Source organism: Emys orbicularis, chromosome 9 (genome assembly GCF_028017835.1).
Source record: "Emys orbicularis isolate rEmyOrb1 chromosome 9, rEmyOrb1.hap1, whole genome shotgun sequence".
NCBI lineage: Eukaryota > Metazoa > Chordata > Testudines > Emydidae > Emys > Emys orbicularis.
In genome coordinates, this window is record NC_088691.1 from 89,370,436 (window position 1) to 89,393,356 (window position 22,921).

Genomic DNA, 22,921 nt, shown 5'->3' on the forward strand with positions numbered 1-22,921 from the left:
TTCAGGGCACAAATGGCAGTTGGGCACCTACATCACACTGAAAGTCCTTGGGAGTTAGGTGCCTAATTGTTACTTGTGCTTTTGAAAATCTACCTCCTTGTGTCCAATTTGCTGTCAAAAATTCCATGGACTTCAATGAGGGTTTGCCCTAGACTTTGTTTTCCTCTGTCTATAACACCTCCTGTTCCGTAGTAACACTGTTTGAATTACCACAAAATTACTCCCAGTTATTTTGGGAAAGTTTAATTTTGCTGCACTATTTGCATCCTTCTCAGTGAACTATAACCCTTTTCTATGAATGACAGTAGACAAGAAAACTTATCACTTTTCTTTCAAGTCTTCACGTAAGTTGATCAAATCCCATCTTTAAAAAAAAGAACTATATATATTTGCCTTTTATCTGGAGTTCCCACACGTTGAATAAACCATTTCCCTGTACTGTGAGTTTACCAATCTATTCTCTCCCCAAATCTGTAACCTTAGCCTTAGTAGACAAATAAAGGACAGAGAGTACAGGACATCAAAATGACATTGACTATCTATAAAGTGTTTTTATCAAGGTCTCAGGTACTCTCTGCCTTTACAAGCTATGCTGTTTCTTCTGTTCCTTTCCCGTCAACTTTAACACATTCATGTTCTCAAGGATCCAACATAATTTGGGAATGTTGAGCTTGTATTTATTCCCTCTATTTATACTTCTCTCTTTTTTTCCCCCTTAACTTCTTTTGTCCTTGTGGTAACTCAGGTATGTCTGGAATCTATCCATATTGCACTGCTTTGAGGCTTCTTCTGTTCTATCATCTCCCCTTCTATATATGAACCACTTGTTAGCAACAATGGCCTCCTCACTTATTTAAAGCCCCTTGAGTATGTAATTCCCTCCTCCACCTACCTCCCCTTGATTAGTATTTCAAGATAATTTAATACCACATCTGAAATATTCTCCATTCAAAATGCAAAATTATACATCTTCAATCCAAGAAGAGAGAAAAATCCTTTCTGTAAAGATGGATTTACTTCTATTACAGTGCTCCATGAGTAGTTCTGTGAGAAGAGTTTAGGTGATTTTTTTTTTTTAAAGAAAAAGTAGAAATGAAAAATTCTGACACTTGGAGAGAATTATATGGACAATTCAGAATCCAGGGGAAAGTACCTTTAGATTGGGAGCAGTTAAGAAGTGGGTAAACTTTGAACTGAAATTATTTAGCCGGGGATTGTATGGTAACCAACAAATAGAGTGAAATTCACCCCTAAGCAAGGCCCAGGGCAAGGCCTAGACACTACTTAAATCCTCAAAATAGGGATTAAGTTGTGCATTGACCTTGAGCTAGCCCTCTGCACAAGAGTGAATTTCACCCATCAGCCTTAGTAAGGGCTTGATCCAAAGACCACTAAGTCAACGGGAGCCTTTCCATTGACTTCAATAGGCCTAAGAAGCAAGACTAAAACCAGCTAATTATGTGATTTTGAAGGCCAAAATACTGAAGGGGTCTCAGTAAAATGAAAGCAGTTCCAGGAAGGGCTACAAAAAGAATTCCAAGATGCAAACTTAAAGAGAGGCTGAACTCATCAGATATGAGAAGCTTTGAAGAGGTGTTGCAAATAGTCTTTCTGATGGTGGTTTGTATGTCCTTCAGGGGTTGTAACAAAGAGAAAGGGGAGACATTATTTGGAGTTTGTCAGTGAGGAGAAGACCAAGCATACTGGCCTGAAAACAGAAAAAGGAAAATACAAGTTTATTACAAAGAGACCTAAGAAGTGGTCAGCCAGGTGATGGAACAGTAAACACTAGTGTTATTTATTGCATTGATATCATACAGCTGATCCAGAAGAATCGTGAAATGCTTTTGCAGGCTATTCACCTTAAAATGGGAGATGTTGGAGCTCAGGATTTAGTTCTGCGTGTACATTGGGTTCAGCGCAGCACTACATAATGGTTCAGCCGAGAAAATGAAGAAGAGATGAGAAAGAGGAACCCAAGAATTACCTGGAGGTGTCATTCCAATGCCATCACAGGTCATACTGAAGCGTCATATGGATTTCACACTTAGTAGGACAGGGTAGAGGAGCTCCTTACTTGTGCTGGGAGTTGCATTAGATGACACAAGCTAGTAATAAGAAGCCTGAGCTGGTTTGAGAGACTCTTTTGGAAGGTACTTTTTGGCACTACCAGCTGCAGAGTCTCCCCACGTAGGGCGCAGCTGAGCACATCAGGAAATCCATGCCATACATCCATTTGGATAAATAGGTTGCCTTAATGGAGCGCCAGGATCTGTGCCCTAGCATGATGCATTTCTGTGTGTGGATAGAGCGAAAAGTCCTTCTAGACACCACTCGGTGTTCTAAGTCTCAAACTGCAGAACTGCTTACTTTTCCAATGTAAAAAAATGAGATATTACAGCTCAGAATGCAATAAACTCACTTTAATGGAATCCATTTAGAACTAGATCAGAATGTTGTATTACTTTACTGCCTTTGTCCTAAATGCTGAATGTGTGCAGCACTCTAGATGGGTATTCATTATAATACCCCACTGATTTATCTTTCATGCTTCCTGCATCCCATGTCAATAAAAGCAGACCTAAATGCCTGATTTGCAGTTACTTAGATCGGTGTACAAGAACATTTCACATTTCTCTCAGAATTTATGTAGTTAAAAACGAAAAGCACTCGCTCTCCCTGTGGGTCCAATTGTGGCAGTTAGGCACAGGCCTGAGTAGGAAGCAGGACAGAGCCACACCTGCCCAGGGGATGCTCAGGAAGGCATTGCACCTGGGGGAGGCACAGTTCCTAACTGTCTGCCCTACAGAGAGGGAGATTGCACATTGCACAGCCTGCTTTCTTCCCCTCCCCCAACTCAGCCCACTCCCCCCCCACACACCTCAGCCCACTCCATATGGCTAGTTGTAGGAGTGGTGGGGCAATAGGGTCTGCCTGATCCCTGCCCCATTAGAGTGATGTCCAACCCTGGAGTGCCTGGAGTAAGCAGTGTACCTGCTCAGTGCAGAGACTGCAACTGTTCCCCACCCTTGAATTCAGGGGAAGCAAAGGGAAGGCTCTACAAGAGAGCATGTGTTCCTACCAGCACTGAGCTGTAGTAAAACACAGAGAACATAGCATGCCCCTACTAGTCCCAGCAGCTAACAGGGTCATCTGGGGTAAACAGTGTTGTGGGCTACTAGATTTTTAAAGACACACTTTGAAATGCTTGCATGTTAACATGAAATGACTGAGGTGATTTGAAGTTATGAAAATCAGGGGCGGCTCTAGGCACCAGCAAAGCAAGCAAGTGCTTGGGGCAGCCCATTTGCAGGGGCGGCAGGGATCCAGCATGGGAGCTGAGAACCAACAGGGGGCCCTGGGAGCTGTAGTTCCTTGGTTAGCTCCCTGCCTATAGAGCCAGCCCTGGAGCAGGGAAAGAACTACATTTCCCAGCATTCCCTTGGCCAATACCAACAGGAAAGAGGGGGAGGGAGTGAGGTAGCTGAGACCTCATGCTGCAGCCTGCTGTGAATGGAGAGCTGCACTGTGAGTAGGGATTCCATATTTTAACATTCAAAAAATAGGACACTCCACAGGGAGGGAGGGAGGGTAGCCCCACCCTGCCACCATCCACTCCTTCTGACTGCCCCCCACAGAAACCCCAACCCATCCAACCCCCCTGCTCCCTGTCTCCTGATCACCCCCTCCTGGGACCCCTGCCCCTAACTGCCCCCCAGAATCCCACCCCCTATTTAAGCACCGCTGCTCCTTGTTCCCTGATTGCCCCCTCCTGGGACCCCTGCCCCTAACTGCCCCTTGAGACCCCATCTAAGCCTCCCTTCTCCTTGTCCCCAACTGACCCCTCCTAAGACTCCCCCCCAACTTCCGCCCTAGGACCCCACACCCTACCTGCCCCCTGACAAACCCCCGGGACTCCCATGCCTATCCAACCGCTGCCTGTCCCCTGACTGCCCCCCCCAAACCCCTGACCCATCTAACCCCCCCTTCTCCCTGCCCCTGACTGCCCCCCCAAACCTCCGCCCCATCCAATCCCCCAGCCCCCTTTCCGTGCCACTCAGACCAGTATGTCTGGCTCTGCGCAGCACCAGACACACTGCTGCATACATGCTGCCGTGCTCCCCCGCAGAGCCACAGCCCCCTTCCCTTCCCCCCCCCCGCCCCAGCACCTGCCTTCCAGATTTGAACACCTCAAAATGCAGGAGTGCTCAAGCTCAGTTTGGGCAGCTGTTACTTCATTTCTCCCAAATCAAATATACTGATCCACTGTAACTTGCTGTAGAAAAAGTAGGATAAAATTGAGCAAGAAATGCTTCCCAGTGGTTATTAGGACTGGACTTGCTATTTTCAACAGCCATTGCCTTTTTGTTTGTTTGTTTGTTTAACAGGAAGACAGTGATATTGCATTGGCAAATTCCCCATAGAAAGAAAGAGTGGAACAAAAGAATAATAAAGGCACCTCAACTTTTCCTCATTTTTGTAGGACAGTCTTATAAGATGCATCCAGATATCCTCCAATCACACAAGCTGAAAATTGTTCCACTTTACTGCAGTTCTGTAACCATATGGGAACCAATCCTGTCTGTGTTCTGTGCACATCTAAAATTCCTGCTGAATGACCTGCCGTGGGAGCGAGTTACCAGTGACCCAGGGCTGCAGCGGAAGGAGGGTGCAGGTGGGGGGGAGAGAGCCCAGGGCTGGGGCGGCAGGAGGTGTGTGTTGGGGGGCAATGGTGGGGAGGAATGAGGGAGCCCAGAGCTGGGGCAGCAGGGGGTGTGGGTGGGGGGGGAGAGCCCAGGGCTGGGGCAGCAGGGGGGTGCGGCGAGGAGCCCAGGGCTGGGACGGGGGGGCAGCCAAAAAATTTTTTGCTTGGGGCGGCAAAAAACCTAGAGCCGGCCCTGATGAAAATGCTGGCTTTTCTTAGGGTAGGTACCAGAGCCAGACACCATGACCGTGCTTTATTACTCACAGCCAGATTCTGACTGATCCCTGGGAGAAAAGTGCAAAGGAGCTGCCCACTCCCTCCATCCTTTCAGCTCCTGCGCAGGCACACAGACAGCTGCAGCCCCCATGCACCTCCCTGGGTTTGCACAGTCGGGTCCATATAGCTGCTCAGGAATGAACACCAGTGTCCAGAGGCCTGGTGTGCATGAATACAAACAAACATTCAGCTGTTTGATCTACAGAAAGGGGCAGGGAATCCTTGTAACCAAAATCTCACAAGGAGAAGGAGAAGTGAGCAGGTATATTTGCAAGGATCTTTGGCCTGATTTTTATTATTTCTAGGAGTTGAAACCCCAGCTAATCCGCCCTGGTTCCACACACCAAAAATAAATTATTGAGTCAGATGCCCTTTCACCCCAAGCTCTGATCCCCTAGAGAAAACATAGCCAGTGATTCCTTGGGAGTATCTAGGTGAAGATTCCAGCCACCCACCTGGAGGCCTCTGTTGGAGTCCATGCCCCTGACAACTCCAGTGATTCCTCAGATTACCAGGTGCTTGGTCTCTTCTTGTGGGATTGGTGTCAAACCTGAGAAGGGGCCTGTTAAGCCAACTGACTGGGACATAGTGTTCTATTATACAAGCTACTTCTTCCATAGAACCAGAGATATGCCGGTGAACCCAGATTTGCACATTCATTGTCAGAACGTCCATCTTGTTGTTCCAGTGCAGTGGAGTCCAATAGGTCTCCAACTGAGTGAGGCTTGAGCTGGAACTACTAAGAGGCCCAATCCATCCTTCAGGCTCCCAGCTGTGGTAGGGACTCAGGAGCAGGGCCGGTTCCAGGGTTTTGGCCGCCCCAAGCAGCCAAACAAACAAACTAAAAAAAAGCCGCGATCGTGATCTGCGGCGGCAATTCAGCGGGAGGTCCTTCGCTCCGAGCAGGAGTGAGGGACCGTCCGCCGAATTGCCGCGAACAGCTGGACGTGCTGCCCCTCTCCGAAGTGGCCGCCCCAAGCACCTGCTTGGTAAGCTGGTGCCTGGAGCCAGCCCTGCTCAGGAGGAACAGGTCTGACCAGAATTGTACCAGTGAGTCGCAGAGGATACCCCGATTCCCCCCAATACTGTCACCTACAGACCCTACTGGTCAGGAATCTTCCAGAGCCCTATTGGGGCAGGGTGATGAACCTCTAAAGCCGCAGCTCCTAGAGCCACTAATGCTGTTGCACTATCTGCTGCCATTGTACTAGTTATTTGATGATACCTCTCTCTTGTCCAGAGGGTGTCCAATATCCTACCCCTAGCACCAAGCTAGGTAATAGGACTAAGGCAGAATTTTAAAAGAAGAAATTCACAGGTTTGAGCACACATCATGTTCTCTGAGTTGGGGTGTTCTAGTTTATCCCCAACTGACAACAAACATGATATACTAGCTCCATTAAAGCATTGACACAGACTTCAGTGGGACCAGGATCACACTGCACCCCAAGTTGACAAAAGTCTTTAACCAAACAATACAGGTAGTTTTCCACATAAACTCAAAATATGCAAAATGCATAAACCATACAAGGCAGCTCCTATGTTTCCCACAGAACTCCCTATACTGGCTTTTGGTTCCCTGTATGTCATTATCTCCTGTCTTTTAAGGTGCTTAGCCAAAATGGCCTCAGCTGTACCTAATTAGCTGGTAATACCTCCCTGAGCTGTCTCTGAACCTGCCCAGAAATTAACCCCCGGTGCCCCAGGCTGTTTATTGTTTTGCAGGGCCTGGCCAGAGACACTACTGGAGCCGGGCTTCAGGATCCTTTCCAAGGGGCACCAAAAGGCCTGTGTACACCATCACAAACCTCTTGACCTGAAAAGAATAGTTATTATGAAGAGAACCAGGCTGCAGTCACACAGATACTGGCAACCACAACTGCTTCCCTCTGATCAGCATGAGAGTTCAGGTGCAAAGATTAACTGTGTACAGCAGCAAGCCTTCAAAGGAAAAATAATTCTCCCAGCATTAGTGATACTCATTACTATAGATACAGTACCAGTTTCCCTAGACATGCAATTAGCAATAGCTTCTAAACACACGTGGACCATCAGCTTTTAGTAATGAATATAATTACGGCATACAGCATGGGATTTTTTTAAGCTTTCAGATTCAGTACCTTGCTTGACCCAGTCTTTATAATGAAGTTTGTGCTTTAACGTATAACAGCATTTGTGATACCCAGAGACCAGCTCCTGCCAACTAATGGTCACTGTTGCTTCTTCACCTTCAGGGGAGCTAGCAGGTCGTTCAAACAAAGAGATCAGAGCAGTGGTAAAGGAAATGGCTTGAACCTGAGAAAGAAAGAACTTTTATTTAACAACAACAAAAAAAGGGGGGGGGGGGGTGACCTACAGACTCCATACCAAACACAGGCAGGAAGAGATTAAGAACATTCTCTGCCTGCAGACAGCAAATACTGCCCCAGGCCAGCTCATCTGGGAGAAATGTCAATTATGGAGAAACACGCCCCCACTGGCTGTAGTTAATAAGGGCAAACCCAAGTATAAAGGCCAGGCGAGGGGTAGGGTGGGTGGTAGATGAACTTGGGATGTCACAGGATAACAACTTTCTGCCAGAACAGTAGCATTAGCCTGCCTCTGAAAGACTTAAAAACCTTTGGAAGTACAAGGGAGAAAGATAGAAGTAGAAGCCCTAAGGATAAAGTGCTTTTTGACTTGTTTATATTATGTTTATGGACTGTGCCTTTTTTCCCCCCAGTTGATTTGATTTAAGCCACTGTTGACTAAGTCAAGGACTAACTAAGGCTGCTCAAACTGGGGTTTTGTACAAGGTGGTGTCCATCACTGCTGACAGCAAGGTAGCTAAATGGAATACAGCACAAACTCTCTACCTTATTACAAATTCATAACTTGCAGATATTTGAGTTTCAGTATTATTGCTATGGCTATCTTCTTTAACGAGGCTGCAGGGATTTGCTTATGAGCAGAGATTAAAAGAGCTAAATGTGTATAGTTTGGCTATGTGACAAATAAGGGGGTGACAAATCTAAAAGTAATTGACAGGAGTAAGCACATAGTCTGGAAACAGACTGTTTAGTGCAGTACAAGGTGTATGACTGAGTAATGGGATGCAACTGAGACAATTTATTTTGAATAGTAGGAGAAGCTCCTTAATAGTGAAGCTGTGGCTTCAATCTTTCAAGCTAGAAGGTAGGAATCACATTGCTGGACAAAATAGTAGAAAAGGCACTGTAGGGAATAATTCTACACTGGCAGGAGGTGGCCTAAATTCCCTGAGAGGTCCTTTCTAGCTGTGACCACTAAGATTTTATAACATAGCAATAATCTGTATTCTGCCTTTTCATATGTAATACTATGCATAGTATCAGTGTGTGCTACTTGGATTTTTTTTTTAATATTGTCATTCACTTTAGTGTTTTATTCAAGAATGGGCTGGCTTTCTGACTTTATCAGTCGCTACATTGTTAGATTGCTGTTACTACTCAAACAAATCCAGGGTGAAAATTCCATAACTATCCGACAAAGTATAATGATTCAGCCACTAATGAATGTTATCTGCTGAGAAATAGGGAACTCTCTGTGCCAACCTTTTAGTCTTGTTTATACCATACTTGCCTGTCCAGAGACATCCCCCAATGTTAGAATAGCTTCATTTCCATCATGAGGGTTATACCAATAGTCCATACATATCACTGTTCCCCGGAGACCATGCAGCCTGTACTGACAAGACAACCCTTGCTTGGAATTCAGATCATAAAAGCAGATCTCTTTACTCGTAAAAGCAATAGCTATCTGGAGAAAGGAGATGGGGGGAGGGGAGAACAACATTGCTAGATTAAGCATTTAAAATATCCTTTAACATAGAACAGATTATATATAATCTTTAATAGCAAGACAAATTTGCAACAAAAAATCTCCCATTATTTTCTGGAATAATACAGCCTACATTTAAAACTCCTTTAGGTTCCCTTTCTATATTCTAGCAATCACATTGGCTGGCAGGAATGTTCATTCCAAAAGTGAACTTTAAATTCAAAATGGCAAGTATTAAGATTATGCAAACCTGATGCTAAAAGTTACTCTCATCCAGCCAGGGCAGGCAGCAAAAATGTACTAGGGAAGATTCAAAAGGCTGGAAACTTCCTCTCAGTAAAACTGTGTGTTCAGACTATTCCCAGCCAGCATAAGGTCCCTATATCCCTGCGCTAACTTGTGCTTGGACCCAGGCAGAGAATCAGGGAGCCGTAACTGGCTCCCTGAGAGAGTTCCACATTATGCTGTACCCCTGAGAGCCGAATGTAGCAGGGGATCTGCCCCCGCCCAGTGACCTGTGTGCCCAATCAAAACAGCTTCAATTTTTTTAATATCAAATACTTGCAACAAACTGAGCAAATGAACTATGAACCAAGGTTTATTTGCAAATATGATCTAATGTATCATTTTGACTAAAGATTAAAAGGGAGAAAGTTGCAATGTGTTCTGACAATTTAGGAACTGAACAAAAGGTTACAATTTCCCTGAAGCGTGTAAATTGTTCATCCAGCCCTAGTCAAGATACGGTAACTAGTTAAAACACATCTGAATGTACCGCATGCAAATCCAGTGACTGACTTTCAATCTTTTACAGATCCTACCTGTATCTGAGCATTGGAGCGGCTATCCCCTTAACACCTGACTTCATAAATGTTGCTTAGCTTTATTAGGGGATATCATTCTGAGACAAAGTAACCATATGGGGCTTCATTTAATATAAAGTATGTGGCTAGTCCATTGTTAGTGTTATGGGATATAGGGCTTGTTTATACTTACAGCGCTGCAGCAACATAGCTGCACCAGTTCAGCTGCACCACCATAGCGCTTAGCCAAGACGCTATCTATGCCGATGGGAGAACTTCTCCCATTAGCATAGGTACTCCACCTCCCCGAGAGGCAGTTGCTGTGTTGAGGGGAGAAGCCCTCCCATCGACAAAGCTCTGTCTACACCAGGAGTTTGGTCAGTGTCACTGCTCAGGAGTGTGGATTTTCCATACCCCTGAACGACGTAGTTACACCAACGTAAGTCTGTAGTGTAGACCAGGACTCAGTTATGGTGTCTCAGTTTTTGCGATAACATGGGTTGAAAGCAATAAGGAAGCACGTTCAACTCTCAGCAAGGTGTAGACATGGGGAGAGAATACTAGTGTTTTTGAACAGTGCCCCTTCTGGCTGATCTAAGGCCCTATAGAGGGAGTCCTTTCAAACTCTCCTTGACCTAAAGGATGGCAGTTTTGGGATGGGCCATAAGAGTGAATGGGACTGGAATAAGATTTAAAAGAGGGGATGTCTGACTCTCTGAAGGTCACAGAAGATACCCCAGGCCCTAATGACAGGACTGGAACTTCCTTATTTAACTGTGTAAGCTGGGTGGCAAGGGAGTTACCCAGAGTTACTGCCAAGCTACTGGAAGGGGTGGGTATTTTACTCCTTATCTACATATCTTTTTTGTTGCTATGTTTTCCCAAGCTTATGACTGTTGCCTTTCCCTTAACAAAGATTTCCTTGTTTCTGCACAGTCTTTGAGTGCGTGGAAGTTCTGCCTGTTAAGGGCACCCAGGGAGGTGAATTTAGTTTCCCCAGGTTTCTGGGTGCTGGCTTGAGCAGGTTTACTTATTTGCCAAGAGGGATTCTACAGACTTTGAACCCAGCACTTTTGGCTGACATTCATCACCTGGCAAAAGTGCAATACTCATCATCATTCCTCATGCTGTACCAGCCTGGCGAATAACCAGAGAACTTCAGTGGTTATCAATCTGATATTTTACAAGTTCTAACAGACTTTTTTAAAAAGGGGGTTTATACCTTGTTTACATTTGCTAGCGAGACCAGCGTTGTTACCCACAGATCTTTCAGTTTGACAGCTTCTGTAGTAATCTGCAGAGTTCTCTGTAGCTTTAAGTTTTCTCCCCAGACTCCCAGCAATCCATTTCTACTTACAGTCAGGTAACAGCTGGAGCCTTTCAAAAAAGTTACATTTTGAATAATATCTTTGTGGATGGGCGAAAGAAGTCGGAGATTCTTCCACTGGGGGATGACTGATGATCTCGTTCGTTCATCCTTCTCATTAAGGTCTAAGAGCATGAAAGAGGTCACTTTGTCCCAGTCAATGATACCATCTCGGGTCACATCTATCTTATCAAACATCTCACCAAATTCTTCTTTAGTACTTGGTCTGATCACTGCACAAATCTGCTCTGTGAACTCTTCTCTAGTCATGACCACTCTTCTGTTTAAACCTGGAGACTTCAAAAAGGACAGAGCGAGACAACAGTAGTTGCACTGGTGCGCCCCTGCTAGTAAACATAAACATGGATTTGCCACACAGCAAGTAGTAATCTTACTCGTGGTATCTAAAGGCACAGTCAGTCTGTAATAATGAACTATTTTACAAAACCTGATCAAAGGAGTCTGTCCCTTCACAAGAGGGCCATGTAGATATTTTAACAATGAAATATCTGTATAACACACCAGATTGACAGCCCTGGAGTCAAAGTTCTCTAGACAGCCAGGCTAAAATTTTCCTTTGTGCAGAGGACCAAACAAGGCCCCATGCACCACTTAACCCTTGTGGCTCTCTGCACAGGGGTGAATATTACCCATCGCCCTCACCCCACCCCACCCCGCCCAAAATAAAAAATTCTGCTGAGACTGCTAACAAAGTTGCAATGGTGCATTTTAAACTGTGGACACCTGTGACCAAAAACTCTTCTCATATGGACTATTGAATAGCTGTCAGATGGTAGTGATTTTTAGTCACTGGGCTGGATTTGACCTGGTGAACTTGGCTGGAAAGCTCTGCATCTTATTTCTAATTTCCTGAGCCATTCAGTCAACTCTGCATATTTTTTCTGATTTCATTAATTTTCTCATGCCATCAAATTAAGTGTACTTACATTTTTTTTTAAAAAAGGCTATGAACGCAATGCCTCATGCAAGCTCACTATTGCAATTAGTTACTGAAAAATCTAGCAGAGGCTGACAACAGTTTTTATATTAAGTAAAAAAATGGGGAAAAAAAGTAAATTCACGATAACTTTGTGGAAAATCAGGTTTAATTATTTCTCCTATTTGCATCCCATTAACATTGCTTTGTTATACACTGGTCTACAATTTTTGAGACGTCGTCTGCTTCAGAGATAAAATGTGCTATTTATTATGTATTTTGATGTGCTGAATTCAAATATGACAATTAAAACAACTGATTGGCTACTGTTTCTAAGATATTTAAGTTTTGACATTTTATGTCTATGTATATTGTGTAGATAGTAGAGTTTTAATCATAAATTGTAAACCTAGGTCTTTATTTGTGTTTATGCTTGCTTTACATGATAATATTTCACCTGTCCTGTTTATGTAACACTTTAAAAATCAGCAAAAGGGTTATATAAATAAAATTTATTATGAAACAAAAGGCAAAAAACTATTATGTACATAGTTTAGTCCTATTCAGTGTCTACTCGGCGCTTCTTGGCTTGTCTCTTGTATTCATTAAATGGAGCATCTCTTGTCACTGTCCAGCAATAGTCTGCAAGCATTGATGGGCTCCATTTGCCCTGATAGTGTTTCTCCATTGTTGCAATGTCCTGGTGAAATCGCTCGCCGTGCTCGTCGCTCACTGCTCCGCAGTTCGGTGGAAAAAAATCTAGATGAGAGTGCAAAAAATGTATCTTTAGTGACATGTTGCAACCAAGGCTTTTGTATGCCTTGAGGAGGTTTTCCACCAACAACCTGTAGTTGTCTGCCTTGTTGTTTCCGAGAAAATTTATTGCCACTAACTGGAAGGCTTTCCATGCCGTCTTTTCCTTGCCACGCAGTGCATGGTCAAATGCATCATCTCGAAGAAGTTCACGAATCTGAGGACCAACAAAGACACCTTCCTTTATCTTAGCTTCACTTAACCTTGGAAATTTTCCACGGAGGTACTTGAAAGCTGCTTGTGTTTTGTCAATGGCCTTGACAAAGTTCTTCATCAGACCCAGCTTGATGTGTAAGGGTGGTAACAAAATCTTCCTTGATTCAACAAGTGCTGGATGCTGAACACTTTTCCTCCCAGGCTCCAATGACTGTCGGAGTGGCCAATCTTTCTTGATGTAGTGGGAATCTCTTGCACGACTATCCCATTCGCAGAGAAAACAGCAGTACTTTGTGTATCCAGTCTGCAGACCAAGCAAGAGAGCAACAACCTTCAAATCGCCACAAAGCTGCCACTGATGTTGGTCATAGTTTATGCACCTCAAAAGTTGTTTCATGTTGTCTTAGGTTTCCTTCATATGGACTGCATGACCAACTGGAATTGATGGCAAAACATTGCCATTATGCAGTAAAACAGCTTTAAGACTCGTCTTCGATGAATCAATGAACAGTCTCCACTCATCTGGATCGTGAACCATGTTGAGGGCTGCCATCACACCATCGATGTTGTTGCAGGCTACAAGATCACCTTCCATGAAGAAGAATGGGACAAGATCCTTTTGACGGTCACGGAACATGGAAACCCTAACATCACCTGCCAGGAGATTCCACTGCTGTAGTCTGGAGCCCAACAGCTCTGCCTTACTCTTGGGTAGTTCCAAATCCCTGACAAGGTCATTCAGTTCACCTTGTGTTATGAGGTGTGGTTCAGAGGAGGAGGATGGGAGAAAATGTGGGTCCTGTGACATTGATGGTTCAGGACCAGAAGTTTCATCCTCTTCCTCTTCCTCGTCTGACTCAAGTGAGAATGATTCTGGTGCATCAGGAACCGGCAGTCCTTCTCCGTGGGGTACAGGGCGTATAGCTGATGGAATGTTTGGATAATGCACAGTCCACTTTTTCTTCTTTGACACACCTTTCCCAACTGGAGGCACCATGCAGAAGTAACAATTGCTGGTATGATCTGTTGGCTCTCTCCAAATCATTGGCACTGCAAAAGGCATAGATTTCCTTTTCCTGTTCAACCACTGGCGAAGATTTGTTGCACAAGTGTTGCAGCATATGTGTGGGGCCCACCTCTTGTCCTGATCGCCAATTTTGCAGCCAAAATAAAGGTGATAGGCTTTCTTAACCATAGTGGTTATACTGCGCTTTTGTGATGCAAAAGTCACTTCACCACAAACATAGCAGAAGTTATCTGCACTGTTCACACAAGTACGAGGCATCTCTGCTCACTTTGGCTAAACAGAAATGTGTCCCTTTGCAAAATCAAACACTGACAAATAAGAGAGCACGACACTGTATGATTTCTAGAGCTGATATAGGCCAATTTGTTCAGCAGAGTGATGTAAGCTTTGTTATGATTGCATCATCCATGACTTCTAGGAATAACATGATGCAATTCATATCATGTATGATGCAATACCAGCTTCAGATTGCATCATTCATTGTTTTGCCTAAAAAGCAAGTACTGTCCAAACCCAGTCATAGATTTATTCATAGATCCAGTCAAAGATGTATTTTAGTCATTTCTAGTTTAAATTGAGATCCCTTCCCTTTATAACTCACTTATCCTCCGCCATTCCCAAGTCAAGGGTCGTATATACTGACCCAATAGCATATCTTGAAAACTAGAGCCAATCAACAATTTTAAGCATCATTTTCGTTCTCAGTGACCCAGAATTAGTAAAGTTTGACTACATTTATTTCAGAAGCATTTTGGCTGTAGAGCAGTGTTATCTATCTTGTTTTTCCATGTCTCACAGTAATGACACACTATACTAGAATGCAAATTATCTTGTATTTACACAGGAACTTTTATTTCACTTTTGTGTAGGAGAACAGAGATCTCCACTTTTGTGGACTGATTTTCAAAAGTGCTGCGCGGTTCCCACAGTGAGATCAGTGGGAGTTGCAGATGACCAGCACCTAAAACTCGGGCCAACTGCCAAATTGCAAAATGAAAGAGTTGGAGTCTGCAGTCATGTATCCCCAGAAGGTGTGAGCTACAGGGAATGAGGTACCAACCTTTACCCTGCAAATGCCCTGCCAACTTCCCTAAAACCTGACCTTGGGGACAAGCTCTCAGGATAAGCAAATATGTCTGTCTCCATACCCATCCACTTGGCTAGAACCTTTGCTGACACTGACCACGAAGATGTAGGTTTGCAATGGTGATGTGGTGAACAGTTGTGCATCAGAAACAGGGCTGAGCCCGCCCCCTCCCCCCATGCGTGCACACACCTTGAGAATCTCATTGGGATACCTAACATCCCTCAGATGGTTACACTTTCAACCTGGGGAGAATTGATAGTAGCAGCTTAGAAATCAAAAGTTCTATACCCATTCCCAACCTTGCATTTCCCAGCATCATATATTTACATCTTAATGTAATATTAATACAGGAGCTAATTTAACATTTTCCCACTGTGATGTGTTTAGCATCAAGACATTGCCATGTAAATGAGACAGCCATCTCCCGGGATATGTTTTGCATTTACCCAATTTGGTCTCAATTCACTGAGATGTTAAAATGTGACATGAGAAAGAGTTTGCTCCTTTTTTAGCTTGGGACTCTCAGAGTATCAGCCATCCCCGCAGAGAATCACATAGCTTAGAAATTTAAAGATGCAGTACAGAGAGAGAGCTACACACACTTTATTTAAAGAGTATTGAATATAAAGATTTTTTGAAAAAAAGATTCACTGGAGTCTTTTATTTCAAGATTTTCATTTTTAATAGGCACACCTCTTAGGCCCTGATCCTTCAAACTCATAGGCACATGCTCAATTTTAAGCACATGAATAGTTACATGAGCTTAAGTATTTCCAGAATCAGAGCCTTAATCAGGATAAATTGTCTATTCAGGTACCCCAGTGAGAAGGATTCTTCTGTACTCCCTCTATTGCTATACCTTCCTTTTATTTTCCCCATCTTTTGATTCTGTGCTTCTCTGGTCAATTTGATTCAATTACTAAATATATTTTTGAATGAATATGTACAGCAGAATCACTGCCAGCTACTGTGAACAGCCTCTCAAGTGGATTGATATGTTGTTCCAGCACAGATGCACCAGTTTATCTTACTCCTCCACTATTTCCACCATCCACTGAACATGGTATGCTAATGAAAGATTGTAAGGAGGCAGACAGCATGTAACTAGACTGCAGGTTGATGGAAGGTTGGAGGGGTTTGTTTTTTTCCTTCCCACATCAGTGGTTTTACTAGTTATTAAAGTTTCAATTATATCATTTTCTGGATGGTTTTCTGTCTAAGAGTCTAGAGTAACACAGTCTTTGAAGCATGGACAGCGCGTGAACCGCCGGCTCAGGGAGGCTAACCCCCAGCCCCAGCCCTTATGCCCAAAGACCCGCTGGAGCCAAGCCCCTCCCCACCAGAGCCCAGAGCCACCGCTGCCCCACCCCCACCGTGGCCACCGGCCCACTCCCGCAGCTAGCCCCCAAGCTCCAAAGGAGTGCCAGAAAGGCAGGCAGCGCGTGGCCCCAGCCTCCCCAGCTCCAGAGTACAGGTAGGCAGGTGACCCCAGCGCACTGGGGGACTGGACTCAGAGCCGGGAGGAGGACTGGAGCCACAGCCGCACACAGAGAGCAGGGTCACGCCTGGCTGTTTGGGGAGGCAATTCCTCCCCCTGCCTGTGCGACCCGCTGCCCATGCTTTGAAGTATTCACGGAATTAAATGGTGTATTTTTTTTCTTAAAGAGAAGCAGGTTGGCCTAGTAAGAGGTGGCATAGTCTAGTAGATTGAACCTAGGTTTCTTGAGGCTCAGTCCAGTGTTCTCTTTCCCTCTCTGCCAGTGACCTTAGATAAGTACCTTTGCCCTTCCCCCTCCCACCCTCTGTCTATCTTGTCTATTTATATTGTAAACTGTCTGAAACAAGAATTGTCTCACTGTATTTGTACACCACTTAGCACAATGGGACCACAATCTTCGTTGGGACCTCTAGGTGCTACTATAATATAAAAATAATAATTTTCTATATATTTTACAATTAACAGAGCACAGAAACAGATACAGGTTTTTTTTTTTTTCATTTAAACTTTGGGAGCTCACATCATATTCTTAAAGAATATGAACGGTTAGAAAAAGAGAGATGAGAGAGGAAAAAATGGTTACTATCTTTTCCGTAACTGTTGTTCTTCGAGATGTGTTTCTCATGTCCATTCCACGTTAGGTGCGCATGCACCATGGCCAGAGATTTCTCCCTCAGTGGTATCCATCAGGCCGGCTCTAGTGCCATGGTGCTGCGCGTGGATGCACTGGTATAAGGGTCCCAGCCAGCCCTGCACCCTCTCAGTTCCTTCTTGCCGGCTAACTCTGACAGAGGGGCAGGAGGGTAGGTCGTGGAATGGGCATGAGCAACACATCTCGAAGAACAACAGTTACAGAAAAGATAGTAACCATTTTTTCTTCTTCCAGTGCTTGCTCATGTCCATTCCATGACTCCCAAGAGGTACCCGAGGAGGTGGGCTCAGAGTTTGTGGACATGTGGATTGAAACACTGCTCTACCAAACTTGGCATCATCACCAGCCTGCTGGGTAATAGCGTAGTGGGATGAGACGGTATGTACCAATGACCAGGTCACTGCTCTGCAGATGTCTTGGATAGGGACCTGGGCCAGAAACACCACTGATGAAGCCTGAGCTCTCATCGAATGGGCTTTCAAGATGCAAAGAAGTGGGACACCGCCTTCTCATAGCACATACAAATGCAGAAAGTGATCCAGGATGAAATTCTCTGGGCTGAAACCGGTAGGCCTTTCATCCTGTCTGCTACTGCCACAAAGAGCTATGTTGATTTACGGACCAGCTTGGTTCTCTCAGTGTGGAAGACCAGGGCGTGTCTAATATGCAGCATGTGGAAACACTGCTCCTCATGCAGTTTTGGGAAGAAAATGGATAGAAAATAGCCTGATTACCATGAAACTGCAAGACCAACTTTGAGAGGAATGTGGGGTGGGGAGGGGGGTGGGGGGAGGGAGACACAGTTGAACCTTGTCCTTAAAGAACACTGTATATGGGAGGATCTGACATAAGGGCCCTGATTTCTGAGACCCTCCTGGCTGAAGTAATCGCTACTAGGCAGCCGACCTTCCAGGAGAGATACAACAGAGGGCACGATGCCACTGGCTCAAAGGGAGGGCCCATGAGTCTTGAGAGGACCAGGTTTAGATCCCAAGGTGGGATAGGTTTGCAAATTTGAGGGTAAAGTCTCTCTAATCCCTTGAGAAAGCAAATGGACATTTCATGTGAGAAGACCGACCTACCTTCCACCGAAGGGTGGAAGGCTGAGATTGCCGCCAGATGCACCTTGATCGATGAAATGGCTAGGCCCTGTTGTTTCAGATGGAGCAGGTATTCCAGCACCAACTGGAGGGGTGACCAAGTTGGTGAGAGGCCTCGTTGCGAAGACCACACAGAAAAACGCTTCCATCTGGCTACGTAAGTTGCTCTAGTGGACGGTTTCCTACTACCTAGCAAGATCTGGCAGATTTGTTCTGAACATGTCTGCTCCACCGAGTTCAACCATAGAGCTTCAATATGGTCAGGGGGACGGCCCTGAGGTTTGGGTGGGACAAACAGCCATGATGTTGCGAAGCCAGGTCCAGGACGGGTGAAAGCAGCAGCGGGGTTTCTACTGACAGATCCAGCAGAATGCTGAACCATCATTGTCGCAGCCATGCGAGGGCTATAAGGATAACCCTGGCTTTGTCCTGCTTGACTTTCAGAAGGACCTTGTGCACCAGAAGAATGGGCAGAAACACATAGAACAGGAGCTCTGTCCATGGTAGTAAGAAGGCATCTGAGAGAGAGCCTGGGCTGTGACCGCGTAGAAAGCAAAACTGCTGACATTTCCTGTTCTGCTTGGTTGTGAACAGGTCTACATGGGGAAACCCCCACCTCTGGAAGATGATCTGGTCACTTCTGGATGACGGGACCACTTGTGGTGAGAAGAGAAAGACCTTCTGAGGTAATCTACCAGAGTGTTCTGGGCTCCCAGGAAGTGGGAAGCTTCAAGGTGGATGGAGTGTTTCACACAGAAGTCCAACAGGCAAATGGCCTCCTGATGTTCCTCCCTGTCTGTGGAGTGGAATGGACACAAGCAAGCACTTGAAGAAGAATGTAATTGCAGGAAAACACCATTTTCCTTAACTTGACTTAACAGACATTTCCAGATCACAGGCCCTGGTTCTCATGGGGAACTTCAATCACCCTGACATCTGCTGGGAGAGCAGTACAGAAGTTCACAGACAATCCAGGAAGTTTTTGGAGAGTGTTGGGGACAACTTCCTGGTGCAAGTGCTGGAGGAACCAGCTAAGGGCCATGCTGCACTTGATCTGCTGCTCACAAACAGGGAAGAATTGGTAGGGGAAGTAGAAGTGGGTGGCAACCTAGACAGCAGTGACCATGAGATGGTCGAGTTCAGGATCCTGACAAAAGGAAGAAAGGAGAGCAGCAGAATACAGACCCTGGACTTCAGAAAAGCAGACTGACTCCCTCAGGTAACTGATGGGCAGGATCCCCTGGGAGGCTAATATGAGGGGGAAAGGAGTCCAGGAGAGCTGGCTGTATTTTAAAGAAGGCTTATTGAGGGCGCAGGAATAAACCATCCTGATGTGCAGAAAGAATAGCAAATAAGGCAGGCGACCAGCTTGGCTTAAGAGTGAAATCTTCAGGGAGCTTAAACACAAAAAGGAAGCTTACAAGAAGTGGAAACTTGGACAGATGACTAGGTAGGAGTATAAAAATATTGCTTGAGCATGCATGTAATCAGGAAGGCCAAAGCACAATTGGATTTGCAGCTAGCAAGGAATGTGAAGGGTAACAAGAAGAGTTTCTACAGGTATGTTAGCAACAAGAAGGTGGTCAGGGAAAGTGTGAGACACTTGCTGAATGGGGGAGGCAAACTTGTGACAGATGATGTGGAAAAAGCTGAAGTACTCAATGCTTTTTTTGCCTCGTTCTTCACAGACAAGGTCAGCTCCCAGACTGCTGTACTGGGCATCACAGTATGGGGAGGAGGTGAGCAGCCCTCAGTGGTGAAAGAACAGGTTAAGGACTATTTAGAAAAGCTGGACATGCACAAGTCCATGGGTCCAGATCTAATGCATCCGAGAGTGCTGAAGGAGTTGGCTGATGTGATTGCAGAGCCATTGGCCATTATCTTTGAAAACTCATGGCAATTGGGGGAGGTCCTGGATGATTAGTAAAAGGCAAATATAGTTCCCCTCTTTTAAAAAGGTAAGAAGGATTGGGGAACTACAGACCAGTCAGCCTCACCTCAGTCCCCAGAAAAATCATGGAGCAGGTCCTCAAGGAATCCATTTTGAAGCACTTGAAGGAGAGGAAGGTAATCAGGAACAGTTAACATGGATTCACCAAGGGTAAGTCATGCCTGACCAACCTGATTGCCTTCTATGATGAGATAACTGGCTCTGTGGATATGGGGAAAGTGGTGGGTGTGATATTCCTTGACTTTAGCAAAGCTTTTAATACAGTCTCCCACAGTATTCTTGCCAGCAAGTTAAAGAAGCATGGATTAGATGAATGGACTATAAGGTGGATAGAAAGCTGGCTAGATCGTCGGGCTCAACGGCTCGATGTCTAATTGGCAGCCGGTATCAAGCGGAATGCCTCAGGGATCAATCTTGGGGCTGGTTTTGTTCAACATCTTCATTAATGATCTGGATGATGGGATGGATTGCACCCTCGGCAAGTTCATGGATGACACTAAGATGTGGGGAAAGGTAGATAAGCTGGAACATAGGGATAGGGTCCAGAGTGACCTAGACAAATTGGAGGGATTGGGCCAAAAGAAATCTGATGAGATTCAAAAGGACAAGTGCAGAGTCCTGCACTTAGGACGGAAGAATCCCATGCACTGCTACAGGCTAGGGACTGACTGGCTAAGCAGCAGTTCTGCAGAAAAGGACCTGGGGATTACAGTGGACGAGAAACTGGATATGAGTCAACAGTGTGCCCTTGTTGCCAAGAAGGCTAACGGCATATTGAGCTGCATTAGTAGGAGCATTACCAGCAGATCGAGGGAAGTGATTATTCCCTTCTATTCGGCACTGGTGAGTATTGCCTCCAGTTTTGGGGCCCCCAGTACAGAAAGGATGTGGACAAATTGGAGAGAGTGCAGCAGAGGGCACATGACTTATGAGGAGAGGCTGAGGGAACTGGGCTTATTTAGTCTGCAGAAGAGAAGTGTGAGGGGGGAATTTGATAGCAGCCTTTAACTACCTGAAGGGGCTTCCAAAGAGGATGGAGCTTGGCTATTCTCAGTGATGGCAGATGACAGAACAAGGAGCAATGGTCTCAAGTTGCAGTGGGGAAGGTCTAGGTTGGATATTAGGAAAAACTATTTCACTAGGAGGGTGGTAAAGCACTGGAATGTGATACCTAGGGAGATGGTGGAATCTCCATCCTTAGAAGTTTTTAAGGCCCGGCTTGACAAAGCCCTGGCTGGGATGATTTAGTTGGGGTTGGTCCTGCTTTGATCCGGGGGTTGGACTAGATGACCTCCTGAGGTCTCTTCCAACCCTAATCTTCTATGATTCTATGATTTTTCTCAAGAAACCTCCATCAGTTGGAGGAGTGAGAAGCTAAGAAGCATGGGCCAAGTCCAGTAGCTGGTCCTTGCATAGAATTCTTATTTAACTGAATAGGAAATTCAAGTGAGATCTTAACACCTGCTCTGGCACTTTTATGCCACATAAAATGGCTAGTCCACTGTGAAGGGGCCCTAAAAGCCCCAGTTCCAGCCATGAGTCCTTTTTCTCCTACAGGTTGAAGCTAGAGATATTGAATGGGTGAATAGTTTTATCTATCTGGGCAGTTGGTTGACATCAGGAGGTTCTATAGCTGAAGAAGTCACACATCAGATCGGTTTTGCATCAATGGCATTTCAGCATCTTCAAGACCTCTGTCTGGGTGACAGGATGCTGTGTGACAACTAAGATAGGAATGTTCAATGCAGTAGTGATGATATCTCTGTTATATGGAGCAGAAGCATGGCCATTAACATCGGAGGAGAGGAAACTAAACAGGTTTCAGTGTCAAAAGTTAGTGTATTTTTAACAACCGTTAGTTTGATTTTGTCACAAATAAGGAGATACTTAGATGATCCCAGCAAGTTGCAGTCTTGCAGCAGTTGAGAATAAGATGACTGCAATGGTGGAGTGATCTCCAGCATGCAGAAGTACGCTTTTAAAGGTTTAGAGAGCTTAAGTTGAAGAAAGTAGAGAATGAGGCCGACCACAAATGAGATTGGGAGATGCAATTTTGAGGGATTTAAGAAGCCTAAACCCTCTGTCAGTTCAGAGCAACTGCATCTATATCTCACCTCAGTGATCCAGCAAGGGTACCCACTCTCAGGCTTCCAGCATTCCAGCCATTACCTTTCTTGGGTGGAGATCCACATCTCTCTCCTTTCTGACCAGGGCATTCCCAGGCTGCTCAATGCCCTGCCTTCAATGTATTCCCAGGCTGCCCAAACATGCCTGCTTGCTTTCTCTTCAGAGATGGTTAACAGTGTGACTGCCCACAGTTATAGTTACCACACAGCTCTTTCTATGCAAACCTACTTTATTCTTAAGGTAAAAGCACTACATGGAAAACAGATTAAAAACAATAGAAGAACCTACACAAGCTTACTAGACATCACCCAATTGTTACATGCACTCTGGCAGGAGCAGTCTGTCAACACCCCACCCTAGGGCTTTCCTTTGCCATCACAAGCCCAACACAGCTTCAGTTCAGAACAAGCACACTCATAACATGTTTAGTCCACCCTTGATACAGTTCAGGGATCTTTGATTTGGAGTTGCCAGGAAGAGGTAATTAGTAGACAATGGGTTTTCCTCCCCAGGGAATAGCTTCAAAAGAGTGAGTCGAAGGGGGCCATTTGCATGTCCCTTACCCCGGTACCTCCTAGGAAATCCACTTCCTGGGTATTGTTCCAGAAAGCCCATTGAAGTTCCT

General features: G+C 45.1%; 1 protein-coding gene across 1 annotated transcript in view; it reads right to left on the reverse strand.

Moving 5' to 3' along the window:
- WDR49 (WD repeat domain 49) overlaps positions 1-22,921 on the reverse strand; it is a 77,071-nt gene that overhangs the window by 43,982 nt on the left and 10,168 nt on the right. Inside the window, 3 exon segments of the mRNA XM_065411205.1 lie at positions 7,102-7,276; positions 8,582-8,758; positions 10,805-11,245. Of these exon segments, the coding sequence (XP_065267277.1) occupies positions 7,102-7,276; positions 8,582-8,758; positions 10,805-11,245 (793 nt within the window).